At 32.5% G+C, this 14,255-nt stretch overlaps 1 protein-coding gene across 1 annotated transcript; it reads left to right on the top strand.

The window, feature by feature from the left end:
* The first annotated feature begins 1,607 nt into the window (after nt 1–1,607).
* On the top strand, nt 1,608–12,914 carry LOC144437381 (uncharacterized). Its single transcript, XM_078126307.1, has 12 exons — nt 1,608–1,868; nt 2,533–2,631; nt 3,915–3,999; nt 4,875–4,938; nt 5,511–5,682; nt 6,361–6,504; nt 7,299–7,534; nt 8,025–8,103; nt 9,743–10,172; nt 10,983–11,093; nt 11,607–11,713; nt 12,656–12,914. The coding sequence occupies exons 1-12, from the start codon at nt 1,722–1,724 to the stop codon at nt 12,761–12,763; spliced, it is 1,782 nt and encodes a 593-aa protein (XP_077982433.1). The 5' UTR covers nt 1,608–1,721; the 3' UTR covers nt 12,764–12,914.
* The last annotated feature ends 1,341 nt before the right edge of the window (nt 12,915–14,255 follow it).

Genomic DNA, 14,255 nt, shown 5'->3' with positions numbered 1-14,255 from the left:
CCACATCAATAGATCTAATGTTACAAGTTACTTGCTGGGTGATTACAATTTGATACAGTCAATTTTCCACTTGACTGAGGATGACTGTAGTTTTTATGAATGTATATACAATGTTTCCACTTGAGTGCTGTGTTTAGCACTGGTATAAAGTAACTAATAACATTAACAGTAGGGAACCCTTTTATAATGCCAATTGTAATATAAACATCTATATTTGTTAAGATTTTTAAAAGTCAGTATAAAATTACAAAGTATTGAAAATACAGTTACATCTGTAGCTATCTATAAAAGTTTCACAGAATATTGACATAAAAACAGCACACAAATCTACTCACAATTTATTCACCTTTTTAAATTCTTTAACAGGATACAGCATTATTTCCATAACAACTTTGTTGGATTATTTACATTTTATGAAGAAAACAAAAATTCTCAAAGATCTCCAAACTTCTAGTAACCAACCTACTAACAGAAGAATTTGTGTAAAGGTATTTATATGCTTGTAATATATTTTTTGATTCTTTGCAACATTTTGTATCTCATAAAAATGCTTTTTCACAAAGTACTGGTGAAATTGTACTAGAAATAAAGTTATTAAGGTTAATATCATATTATCAAAGGTGATTGAACAGGGTGTCAATATAAACATTTCAGACACCAGGGCCAGGAGGACATCAAGAACTGCCAATTTTTCAACAAAGTAAATGAAATTGAATTAGGAAAATGTTATTGATATGTCCTTAAAGATTTCATTGATATATCCTTAAGTTTGGCATTTCATTGAAAGTGAATAATTTCAGTATTTATATCTATACACTCAATAAAGACAGAGTTGTATTCTTTGAAATGTTAAAAGTTGAAGGTTAACAGTTGGTATTGAATAGAAACGTTTACGATCATTCACATTATTTTGTTGATTTTACAGCATTTACTTTTTAACATATAATCAATAAAATTCATCATCATTATAACCGGCTATTGATCTTCTACATTGAATTTGGCTTCTATAAGGCTATTACGATTAAAAAATCAACATTTTGTGAGTTTCCTCTATCTTATGTCTGACTTGAAATTTTTAAAGTTTTTAAAAAATCCAAGACAGATCTTAGTAATAATGAAATAGGAAATTGGATTACCTGATAATCTGTTGATGGTATTGAATACTTTATACAGATAGTGTATTATGATCCTTTCTAGTCACTTAGGTGTAATCAGTCAGCAGTTATTCAGACTCACACGCCCTCAGGCTGTCCTAGAAACCATTGTTGACATTACTGCTTTATTTCATGGCCAACCTAACTTCATTGATAGCTAGTGCACCCTCAAAGACAGATGTGAGATAGTCATTAGCATACCTAGCCTTGTCTAGGCGTGTGTTGGACACTGTGTATTGTTAGAAGTGACGGCTACTAGGAAGTGACATGATTCACTGCAACTATGCAGAAAGACTGGTTCTTGTGAAGACATTTGCGGGCTTTGTGTAGGATCACATTGTTCAAGTAGATAGCAACCAGTTTAAAGGAATCATTGTTACGACTCTCACTGGTCACTGTGCTACTACCGCTGTGTACTATACTGTATACATACCGTCAATACGACTCCTCAATGTTCGGAATCTACTGAAACAACAACTTATTGGATCTTTAGAAAACTTACGTACTATTGTACACACTGTATATCTATTTGAGTTCAACATAGTATATAAAATCACAGCGGTAGTTATGTATTCACCAGCAACCAGAAAAAGAAGTGCTAAAAAACATCATGCTTTGTCACCCAGGGATCAAGAAATGGCGCAGCTTGCCAGCACCCAGGAAGCTCTGAAAAAGGCAAACGAAGAACTTGAAAAAGAAAAGCAACTAAAACAGGTATGGAATGGCAATTAGGTTATCAGTGAAAACTATTTATTCACTAGCAATACTTCAACTTTGAACAATAGTGTGAATAATCAGGTCTTTTGAGTAGTGTGTTAGTTATATCGACATTGTGATCTATCACAACATTAGCTTTTACAGGATACAATACTACAACACTAAAACATTTCAATAATTGTACACTTTTTAGACAAATTTTATAAATCAGATTTATATTTTACTTTATCTAAATCAAGCTACACTGTCCTATTTACTGTTTGAAATAAACATTTTCAGACCAATAGATAAAAATCACAAATCTTAAATGTAAAGATACAAAAAGACTGGCGATATAACAGTGTATAGGATGTACCTGTTGTAAACTAACACTTAGTTGAAATATGGAAAAAACATCATTTCAGTTTTTTTTGTTAAATTTGCTTTGAGTAGCTGAAACGTTTTTGATAATAATATTTCAATGTTATCTACAACCCCTCTGAGATTCCTGTATTTTTATGGTTATTGATAATTTCACACAATGTTGACATTTTCTAGCAATCCTGTAACAAATACAAGTGCGGTATCATGAATGTAAATTTTACTGCTGCATTAATAAAGAAAACCACAGCTATACATTTATCTAGGTATTACTAAGCATTTAGGTGATTGTTCTCTGCAGGAAATTGAAGACAAATATACAGAACTACAAGTCAAACATGAAGCAGTCAGCAAATCAAGTGAGAAACATGCCAGAATATTGGAAAGGGTCAAGAATGATGTAAGTCAATCACAAATTAATGACCATTATTGAATAAATAAACCAATGTTGTTATCATAGTCTAATTTGATTTCAATTTGTGAAACAATAAAGGTTGATTATTTGCTTACAATCCATACCACCTAACTGACATTATGAATTCCCTGCCTTCATCGTTTGAATGTAATATGGCACAAAAATTAAAAGCCACCTGTTACTATTAAACTGGTTGTCATTAGTTGAGTCAGTATATCAAGCCAAATAACTGAATCTCTTCGATATAGATATCTGAGTGCCATATAGAATTTTCGATGTTGGTGAAACTGACTGCTAGAAGTGAATGGGGAGAATATATGACAGTTCTTATGTACTTAGTAATAGTAATACGGATTGGTTGCTCCCCAGGGAGTTTGGAAAAATACAATGTATACATGATTGAGCTGCACCAAGGGTAATACATGTATACTTGCAAATTAATACTTTAATCATAGTATTTGGTGAAAAGCACAAAGTTTTCATGAGAGAGAAATAATTCCAGTTTGTGTGTAATCATAATTCAAATACTCAATGTACAACAAATGACTGTAATCATAGGGAAATAATGATTTGACTGATTAGTAACAGGATCTTTTTAGTTTCCATAATCTAATCAGCCCGTTATACTGTGGTGTCAACTTAAGTAGATAAATCACATTATATACCACAGCAACAATCACAAAGATATATCCCGGCAAAACTTCAAGCAAGCGATGCTCTGTGAAACGGATATTTCTCCCATTATCAAAACAATTATTTGATATGAACTTTTTATCAACGGGTGATATTTTTTGTTAATTTTGTTTCTCCTTGTAAAAAAAATCTAAATGATAGGTCTGCTGGGTGATATTATTAAAAGAAAAATCTTCCCTTCAGTGTTAATATATGATTCCACATAAACCACTGCTTTGGACTAAAAATGTTTGGCATGTTGAAATATGAGAAAGAGTGGGTGTTTGTATATGTGTGTGTTCAAAGATAAATCACCAACTATGTCATGAGATAAATATGAAAAATGATATCATCCAAATTTGTTGACAAAAATTTTGTCTCTGATGACAAATCAACAATATTTTCTTGAGAAAAATGTACAATTTGTTTACAATTTAGAATGACACACACACACACACACACACACACACACACACACACACACACACACACACACACACACGGTATACACTGTATCAGCCCTCTGTATATACAGGCATGGTAACGCTATAGTGTCTACAATCTCTGAAAGATAGTGTATCCTTTCTTTGCTGTAGAATGAGAAGAAAACCAAACAAGTTGAACTCATGCAAAGAGAACAGACATACAGTGAGCAAAGAATCAAAAATCTGGAACTACGGGGTAAGTAAACACATAATGTACAAGGGGAATACATGAACTATCGGGTAAGTAAACACACCCTGTACACAGTAAAGTGAATACATAAACTATGCATACAGTACAAAGTGAATACCTATAGAGTGGAAAGTTGTGTAGACAAAGAAAAGAACAAATAGTTGAAAGGTGTGACAAGTAAATCTACTATCAGTAATGTTTGGTCTTTGGGTTTAATACAAGACAGGTAAGAACTGGTCTACTATTGACCTGAAAACATATAATTAATCAAAATAGTGGTTTAAACAGAATTGTAAACAACGCTGACCATAGTAACTAGACATACCCAACTTTGTTATGCTAATGTGTCCCTCAACTACTTGGACTGTGTGTGCTATTCTTGATGTCTCACAGAAAAGACACAGAGAATCACACAACGGCAGTTGTGTTTATAGTCCACTAGACAATATAGGTGAATGGGTCCACTTCTTTCACTCTCAGAATAACTGTGGTGATATCACAGCACCACACTAGTCTTTCACAGTCACATCTGATCAAATAGTTCTTTACTTAAAACACTTTGTCAGTTTGTTTTTATTTCACTAAATTATATGCAATAAAAATAGAACAACAGTTTTAATTCTTTTACCACAAAATGGTAGTAAAAACTTAAATATCCATGAATTAAATTACTTTTGAATTAAATTACATTTTCCCCATTTTTAAGTGTTTACAAATTTTAGAGCCTTGAATTTCAAGGGTGTATGCTGTCTTCAATTTATATCTCACACTCCTAGTAGAGTCAATAAATCATTGTATGGTAAAACTAAATCTTCATATGACATAAACCAACTCAATTTTATTGAAGTTATTGATTTTATTAATTTGTTTAATATTTGCAGTGTCTGAAGTTGAAAAAACAGAGATGCAGTTAGAAACTGTCAGAGATGTTTTAAAGACAACACAGTAAGTAGAAGTATTCAAAGTTTTTTAGTTAAAAAAATACCAGGAATCCTAGGTATGTAACAAGGGTGTTTGAGGACATGTTAAAGATGAGTAAATCATGTTTTGAAGGTGTTCTCTAGTTTAGGTTGAGCAATTATCTGAACAAAATCTGAGGTTGCCATGCCCAGAATAACAAAAAGGAAAAACAAATGACTATATATGAAAGAAATAGAGGTAAATAAAGTAATCAAACTGTATTCTTATATCCGATTTTAATCAGATTGAGTTGAGAAGCTAAAGACTTTGAAATTTGTGATTTAGAAAATCTATATGATCAGTGTTGTATTGGGCATAAAATCTACCTAAGCACCAAAGGTATTTCATTGTTGTTCATCACCAGAATTGCAATACACGATATATAAATTTAATCTATGCAAGTTTGATAAAAATTTCCCATCATGAATTCTTTCATTGTGTGTATATATTCTTTGTGATACTCTACATGCCCATTCTGTAGATGATTGATGAGATCAACTAATGCAACAATATCAAAACAATTTTTCAGAAAATTTCTAATTTTTGTTTGTTTTCAGAACAACAGTGAGAGATAGAGACAATGAAATAAAAAGTTTGAAACAAACATTAGATGAAACCAACAAACAATTAAACAATGCCAAGGAAAATATACAGGAATTAAACACTAAAGTTGGAGATTTAAATCAACAAGTACGAGATGAAGTTAAACGAAATCAAGCCATGGAAAAGGTGAGGTGGATGAATCATAGTAAACTATTATCACGGGCAGAATATTGAAATATTGAGCAAATAATTTATAGATAATTATTTAAAAAGTTGGATTTCAGTTGGGTTACATTGAAACTTGAATAATTCAAAGTTGCATAATCATGAAAATTGTCTAAAACTTTTTTTAGCTTTATACTTTTCTGCATGATGTTATTTTCATTTCCCATTTTCCCAGTCTAGAATCTATGCTTTATTCATTATTTGATAACCATAACTGTATGTTTTAAAGTTCAAACACATTTAAAAGTTAGAATCTGTGAGTTGCTTTCCTTCAGACTTGACTACTCGCCTTAAAAGTTGAAAATCAAGTCAGAAATACATGTGTATCTATAAATGAAGAAGTCATTCAGTACATCTATAAACAGGTTGAATTATTTTCAACTAGTTCTAAAACAATGAACTGGCTTTTTCAAGAAGTTTGAATTAAATTGCAAATAAATAAATAAATTTATAAATGAAAAAAGTCTTGATATTGAATATACAAATGACTGTTCTTTTTTTCGGATTTTCTGGAAAAAATATAGGTTGTTATGTTTAGGTAATCTGTTGTTTATCAACTCTATAGTATGTGTCTTTTGTAGCTGTCTTCCCTTCTCTTTATGTGATTATTGATGACATTTTGATGGATTTTTTTTACAGGAATTAGAAGTAGTCCCAATTTTACAAAAGGAGCTAGAAGAAACTAAGGAAGCATTAGAAACTAGTAAAAAACATTTACAAGAGAGAAGAGCACAGTTATCATTAGCAAGACAGTCAATCAAAGACCAAAGAAACAAAATTCAGGTAAGGAACACTTCAAAGTACTAGAAATTATGATGTAAATGGTAAAAAAATTACAATGTAAATGGTAAAAAAATTACAACTTGGGAGCGAAGAGAGTGTGTAGCTGTCTGTATTATGGCAAAGTTTGATTGACAGAAGTGAACAAAAATGTCAAACTTATGATTTCCTCAACAGTTATTTCCAAAAATTTGGCAGCACTGCAGTTTCTTTTCAGTTATTTTCCAAACATTATCTATTCTCAACATTCAAATTTGGTGTTCAAGGCTTCATTATGAAAAATTATAATTTTAACACAAGAATTACCTCTGTGATCATTTAATGTTTTTTCAGCATTGTTTTTCAATGGAGGAAACAATGTCACATTCAAATCTTAGAATGGTACAATATAGCTAGCCTGTCTATACTCACTTGATCTTTGACTCTGCTATACTTGTATTGGATTGAATCACAGATCCAGTACATGTACAGGCTATAGATACAAGATATCTACATATTAAAAGTACACTTTCAAGTACCTTGGGTCCTTACAATGCAAGTCTGTGGAACTATTAAGATGAAGTAGTTGAATAAATGTAACATTACTAACCTTACAACAATTGTGAATGAATCAATGCACTAATTAAGAGTACCTTACAGGGAGATGCTGGGTTGAATTGAACTAAAATAAAGACTTAATATACATCAATTTAGAATATAGAAAAGAGATTTTACATTTCCACACATGGTTATTAAAAACCAATGTGTGATTCTGAATTTTTTTCAACACTGAGGGACATATTTTTGACTCCACACAGAGTTTAGAAGCTGAGGTGTGTACGATTCCACAAATAGAAGACGAACTGAGAATGGCTCACTATGAAATCTTAACATTGAAGAAATTGATTATTGGCAAGGATAGTCTGGTTGTACAGAAAACACAGGAACTAGAATGTATAAGGGAACACCTACAAGGAGACAATCAGTGGAGTAAACTTTATCAGGCTACCTACCCTAGTGGTGCTCACTTAAAAGTCACTAATTTAGAATCCAGGTAATGTGTGATTGGTTGACTGACAGTGAGCTGGAATCACATGGTTGATTCTACTATGTTTGATTGGCTGAAATTGAAATACACTTGTTGATTTCCTATCACAGACCAAGTAACTACTTTCTGAGCATAAGTCTCCAAATGGTCTGATAGCTTGTGTCAATGTCTAATATTTTTCAATGTACCAAAAGTACAAAAGTACTGTGACTGCTTTGTGCCATTAAACATGTCTGTATTTTTTGCTGAAACTATCATGTTGCATAGTTTACAGAATCATCAAAATGTCATAATTTATTCATTTTCTTTTTCAGCATTGAAACATACTTGGCTAATACTGATGTTAACTTTTTTATTTGTATATTTATGATACAAAAAGAAGGGAATCTTATGAAGATAACATTTTTCACATCTCTTGCTATTTTTTTAATTTATGACTACACAATTGATGCATGACTAATGTCCTATTTCTTACCTTTCCCCTACCACCATGCAGGCATCACATTGATATTGACTCAATGCTTGAGTTCCGATTTATTCCAGGCCGACAAATGCATCGGGTATCACAGACTCAGGTAACACACATAGCAATGCCGCTGTGCAGCGTGATGCTGGCACGAGTGAATCCATGCTTCCCGTACATCAACGGGAACCACTCGCTAACCATAGACCTTGGCACAAGGTGATTGTCCTTTTAGCAGTACTTGGGGGAAAAAATTGATTGTATAAATGAAAATTAGAATTTAAATTGAAAATCCAAATAGATTTTTTGTTTTAATGTGAAGAAATTATTTTTGAAAAATGAATTTCTTTGCAACTGCAGTAGTCTTTATTTGGGCTTTAGGTTATTTTGTTTTCTTGTATAGTAAACTGGTATATTTTGTAGAAACATAGAAAGTAATCTTATTTGTTTCTTACTTTTAAAAAAAATAAAAGTTGAGAATCTTGACAAGTATGCAAGGTATGAAAATCTTGATGAACCAATTTGAAATGTTCTTGTGAAAATATACAAACTCCAAATTTGATGAGAAATGTCAAAGACCAAAATAATGACAGAAAATCAGACAGCTACATCTTGTCGTGCGCTACTTTGAGAATAGTTATTTCTATGTCTGTTTTGAAGACATTGAAATACAATATGTTAGTTTTATATTGTTCTTACACTGGCTAACAAAGGAAATAAGTATTCAGTGAGAAATATTTCAAATTACTGTGGATGACTTGATGGAATATATAGTCAAAAAACAAATCTTTCTCCTCTTTATGCACCGCTTCAAGTAAAGTTCACCGATAGATGATCAGTTATGCTAACTAACACATATCTACTATTGTACTACTAGTATTTTGTACACTTGTATCGTGTAATTGCAAAACAAAATACATGATAAAGATGTGATTTTACATCACATGAAGGCAGAGATATGGAAAACGTTCAGTCAGAAAATATACTACAGGAACATCTCCCCTACTCTCTATTCAAAGTGCAATCACCAAGGCAACCAAGTATGTCGAGAGTGTCCACTAACATACAATAACTCATCTTGCGTTTGTTTGTTTAATGTTTGCGGTTTTCGAATTAACCTGAATGGTGGTGGTATTTAATTATTGGAGGAACTATGTAACAAGCTAACTAACATATAAAGAAATAGATTTAGTCAGTTTTCATCCACAAATCTTTGTTTGGATTCACTCACTTATATATACATTGACACTTTATTTGCTAAATGCTCAAGAAACATTCCAAGTAAGATTTTTAAAGAATGTACAGGTGTATTAGAATGCAAATTTTCAACAGGTGAAAGTAAAAATAGAATTTTGTGGGTTTAATGGTTGGTGAATTTTCTGGAAAAAAGAAAAATTGCAGCATTAATATTTTTAGATATTGTGATCTATGAAATCTACAGTTGAAGAAGATGAAGCAAATCAAGTTATGTAGTATAGGTAGAACAAATTACACAAAGATGAAAAAGTTATTAAAATGGAGTTGACAACGAATAAATTCATCTAATTCATATCCATTTTCCAAAAGTTCTAATAGCTAATCTAATTCATATATTACATGTAAAGTTAAAAGTTTTCCAGTGATGTAAAAATTAAATCTCATGCAAAAATGTTGTTGTAAAATTAGTGTGTGTTTTGGTGCTAAATATGTGCATTACTAAAACTCACTTCCTTGATTTAAAGTTGTCTCTCCTATGCTTATATCTAAATCAGCTGTCATCCAAGCAAGTTGACGTCGGTCAGCACCCTTACTCTATGAGTACTGACCAGAGACAAAGAATGGAAAGTGTTGGCGGAAAGTCTGATGGTGACAAACATCCTGTGGAGCATTCCACGCCAACATCACCAAAGAGACGGCGAGCCAAAACAGCAGTTGTTAGACCATATGTTAGAACTTACAGTAAAGACTTAGAATCATCGACGTCCAATGAAAAAACACAACAAAGACCACACACATCACTGGGTTTCCATTCTCAACCGTCATCACCGTCTCCTACAAGGAGAGGAGGTCCAAAGTTGAATCGTTTCCACATCCCACCAGGAAGTCTTGTCTTGGAAGAAGACTGGATGAGAGCACAGTACATTCGCTTTGGAGATAGAGTCATGGTTAGGTTTGAAGAGAAACATGGCAGAAAACAAAAAGGTAAATATTCACCTACAAGTTTGTAATCTGGTCATGGTTACTTGGTATCAAATCCGGCATTTCGGTTGTGACTGATTTTGCAAATCAATATTTAACAGAATTATCTGATATTTTGACCAAAAATGAATTTCTTTTTTATAAAAAACATAAGATTTATGCATCATGAATTGGCATCATAAAATCTTAGCTTATTTAGAATCCAGCATACATGGGATGCCTACAGAATGTCATTTACTGTAATCTCTCCTCTGTTGGCATTGTTATAGTAAATGTTTTTACTGATAAAAGGAAATATTCGCAGTTAACATGGGGAGGGGGGGGGGGGGGTTCACTTGCATATTAAAATGTACCAATAGTTGTTGTTGTTGTTGTTGTTGTATTTTATTTATTAACGTGTCCTATGTGGACTTAAAGTATACATTTGTTTATATGATCTGGTGCAATTGTTATTAAAACTTGCCACATCCAGCCCCTTGGGCTTATAAGACACAAATCCAACTTGTTGCAAAATAAATAAATAAATACATAAAGAAAGAAACATTTTTTTTCATGTGTGAGGAGTAATATAGTAATATTTGTAGCAGTGAGTGACTTACTTCACCATCAGTTGCTATTAGCAGAACTCAAGTATGGACATAATACATAATTATAATAATTTGATGATATCATAATTTGATATAATAATTTAGTATACATACTAATTGCACTATCAATTGGCCCTAATCCATCACCATGCTAGTTACAAGACAGATTAACTTATATCTCCACTAATCCAGACAGATAATTTATATCTCTACAAATCTATTTCAGATAAAGACAATGAGAAGCCCCCTCTAACTGGTATTGTAAGATTTGTTGGTAAGATAGACAGAGGATATCAAGATCCTAGGATTTATGTAGGTGTACATATGGATGAACCAAGTAAGTATACATTGTAGTATTGGGTAAATAAAACTATTAGTTGTAAAGTCTATGTGTATCTGACACTATGTGTGCATTTAGATACTAAGTCTATGTATATCTGACACTATGTGTACATCGAGAAACTTGATGAAAGATTAGGTTTTGTAATAGGTAGAATTATATACATGCACATGTACTGCAGTCAAATGTTAAGTCATGATGGATGAATGGTTTGAGTGCATGGCTACCTTGAAATCTGCTGGTTGTGGGTTCAAACCTTGCTGCTGCCATTTGCTTCAGAATGGCTCAAGTCCTGGGCAAGATTTGAACAATGATTGTGTCCTAGTCTGCTCAGCTGTAAAGTTGGGGACCTAGCTAGTAGGATAGTGGTTGTAATGTGACAGTATATTAGCAACGCCAGACATTTGCATACATCAGCATAGAAAACATGTTGTACTAAAGTGCTATGAGATTCACAGCAAGTTAAAATCTGATATACTGATGTGAATATGTTTATTTTCCTATTTGTAGTTGGTGATACTGATGGAGTATTCATGGGTAAGAGATATTTCACTGTAATGCCACGTCATGGAAAACTTGTCAAAATTTCTGAAATAGTGTCAGTCTTGAATCCCAAGGTAAGACATAAACCAGGGTTTATATTATTGACAGTATTTCTGTTTCAAATGAATAATTCGATCCCCTCTACTTACTTTCATAAAAATTATCCTGGTCCAGCTGAAATAAATGTAAAATAGTTCATTTTTAATTACAAGTGCTGTGACTTACCCCCTTAAAGCTGCATTAGTTGTAACTGGGGTATTATTTTACAATCAGACAAACCAGTAATATATTCACTGAATCATTCAAATACCAATAATAAGACATTGTACGTGTTACTGAGAGGTCGATTTTATCTATACGTAGTAAAGTAACAGGTTGAAATCGTGATCATGTTGGGGTACTTATTTTAGGGTGGATTTGAATTTGGTTTGATATTGTACCATATTATACAGCTACATAAACATGTTTATCCGCAGGTGATTCAATTCTGTGTGGGGGTGTCTGCAGGTGGTTCAATTCTATGTGGGGGTGTCTGCAGGTGATTCAATTCTGTGTGGGGGTGTCTGCAGGTGATTCAATTCTGTGTGGGGGGTGTCTGATATTATGTATAAATCATTATATTTAACAAAATAGTTTCTAAAAATAGGTAGTACAGCTTTAAGAAAAGTAGGAGTACTGAAGAGCAATTTTGTACAAAGCCATGTCAAAAAAGACAAAAAATGTAGAAATATGACAATGGACAACAATGCCCAGCCTAGGAAAGAAAAAAACACAAACAGAACCTCAGACCATTAAACAGAGTCTGAGAGTCTGGTGGTCTGAGACAGAACACAAGGTTTTGTACAATATGGTAGAATGAAGTACACATTCTGTCAACCAATATTTGTAATATTTACCATCTTATGAGTACTAAAATTAATGCTTTTGATAAGCTGAGCTTTTGACTGCAAACTATCATTCTTGTTCACTCCATGATAGAGGGCGCTGTTTACCATCTTATCTTTTGAACTTTACAGAGTACTAGTTACAAACTTATGAAGGAATGTCTGAGAGAAGAGAGGATTGAAAGTGGTAAGACAAAGGCAACACACTTTGAAGCAAAAACAGTGGTTAGAGTTCCTTGAAGAAATTACACACTTTAAAGCAAAAACAGTGGTTAGGGTTCCTTGAAGAAGATACACATTCTTTGCCCAAGAGACATAGGATATTACTATATAAAGTCTTAACTTACTTCCAGCCAAAGTTTGCAGTTTCAACATCAAACATTTTAGTCAATATTCTTTAACACTGAGATGACCTTGTACTGGGATGATGTAATATAGTTTTATCGAAGTACAGCCTAGGCACATTTCAAAGACTCAGTTCTATTGCAAAATGATATCAAATTGATAATGCAGCTAGCATAAACATCCTACTACAGTATTGTGAATAATAAAATAATAAGGGTTGATTTCAACATGTACATATAGAATAATTTTTTGTTATATAAATTACATGAAATGTCTATAAATGCAAGGACTTGGGTATCAATAGTATAGAAGCATTTTGATATTTCTTATCTTCAGTTTTTTGATAGAAATAAAAGAGATTATAGACAAAAGATTTTGTTATTAGAGATAGAACAAATGACTTTTAGGTGCCAAAATTTGTTGGTTATTCTGGTATATACACAAGTGGTGTTATTTTACATCTCAGATGAAATGAATGAACTTAATGGTATTAATTTTTTTTACATTGTACATTTTCATGTTTGCCAAGAATTGTGTACTCCAGGTCTTTGAGTTTGCTAATCAAACTATTAAACACCAACGGTAACACTGTCTTTTCTACATTTTGTATATAAATGTCAAGTTTTAAGTAATTTTCTTGCTTTGTATATTCATATTCATTTGACTTGTGACATATTTAGAAAAGTAGTGTAAAAAGTATGAAGATTTGTTTGTTCCTTTATTTAATGTTTTCTTGAGTTAATACATCCGTCCATATCTGACAATCAGAAAATAACGATTTCAAGAGATGTGTGTATTTATATTTCCTGTTTTAGTGGTGTGGTATCCAACCTTACAAAGGTGCTTGTTTTTACTGCTTGGCAGCCATTTTGTTTGACTGAACCTCTAAATATTCAAATATGGGTTGGTCCCAGGATTTGACCTTGGAATGATCAATTTTGATGTGTGTGAACTGGTATGGATCAAATAAAGTTACAAACTACCAAATTAAAAAGTGAAGAAACTTGTTTAGTGAACTTATGAAGTTCAAAGTACTAGCTTGCACCAGAAAGAAAATTTGGGACACATGTAAACCAGTGTCCACTCATTGCAGGAATAAGAATCAGGTTTATGCTAGGGAGTCTGAACCAATTCCTAACCCTAACCCTAACTCCCTAGCTTGCATACAATGTGTACCTGTAGCACAGTCAGTCCACTGTTCTACATTCTTGCTATCCGGTTTATCCAAGGAAGTCTGAACCTATTCCTATCCCTAACCCTGTATAATAAAGTCATATAAATTTAGCATTCCCTTCTTGTTGATCATATTTTAATTAGATTGCAACATTTCATTCACTACATTAGTTTTGAATACAAGACCAGTACTGGAAGCTTTCATTTCAACATA

The sequence above is a fragment of the Glandiceps talaboti genome, chromosome 7 (assembly GCF_964340395.1).
Source record: "Glandiceps talaboti chromosome 7, keGlaTala1.1, whole genome shotgun sequence".
NCBI classification, from domain to species: Eukaryota; Metazoa; Hemichordata; class Enteropneusta; family Spengelidae; genus Glandiceps; species Glandiceps talaboti.
This window is presented reverse-complemented; position numbering and strand designations above follow the sequence as displayed.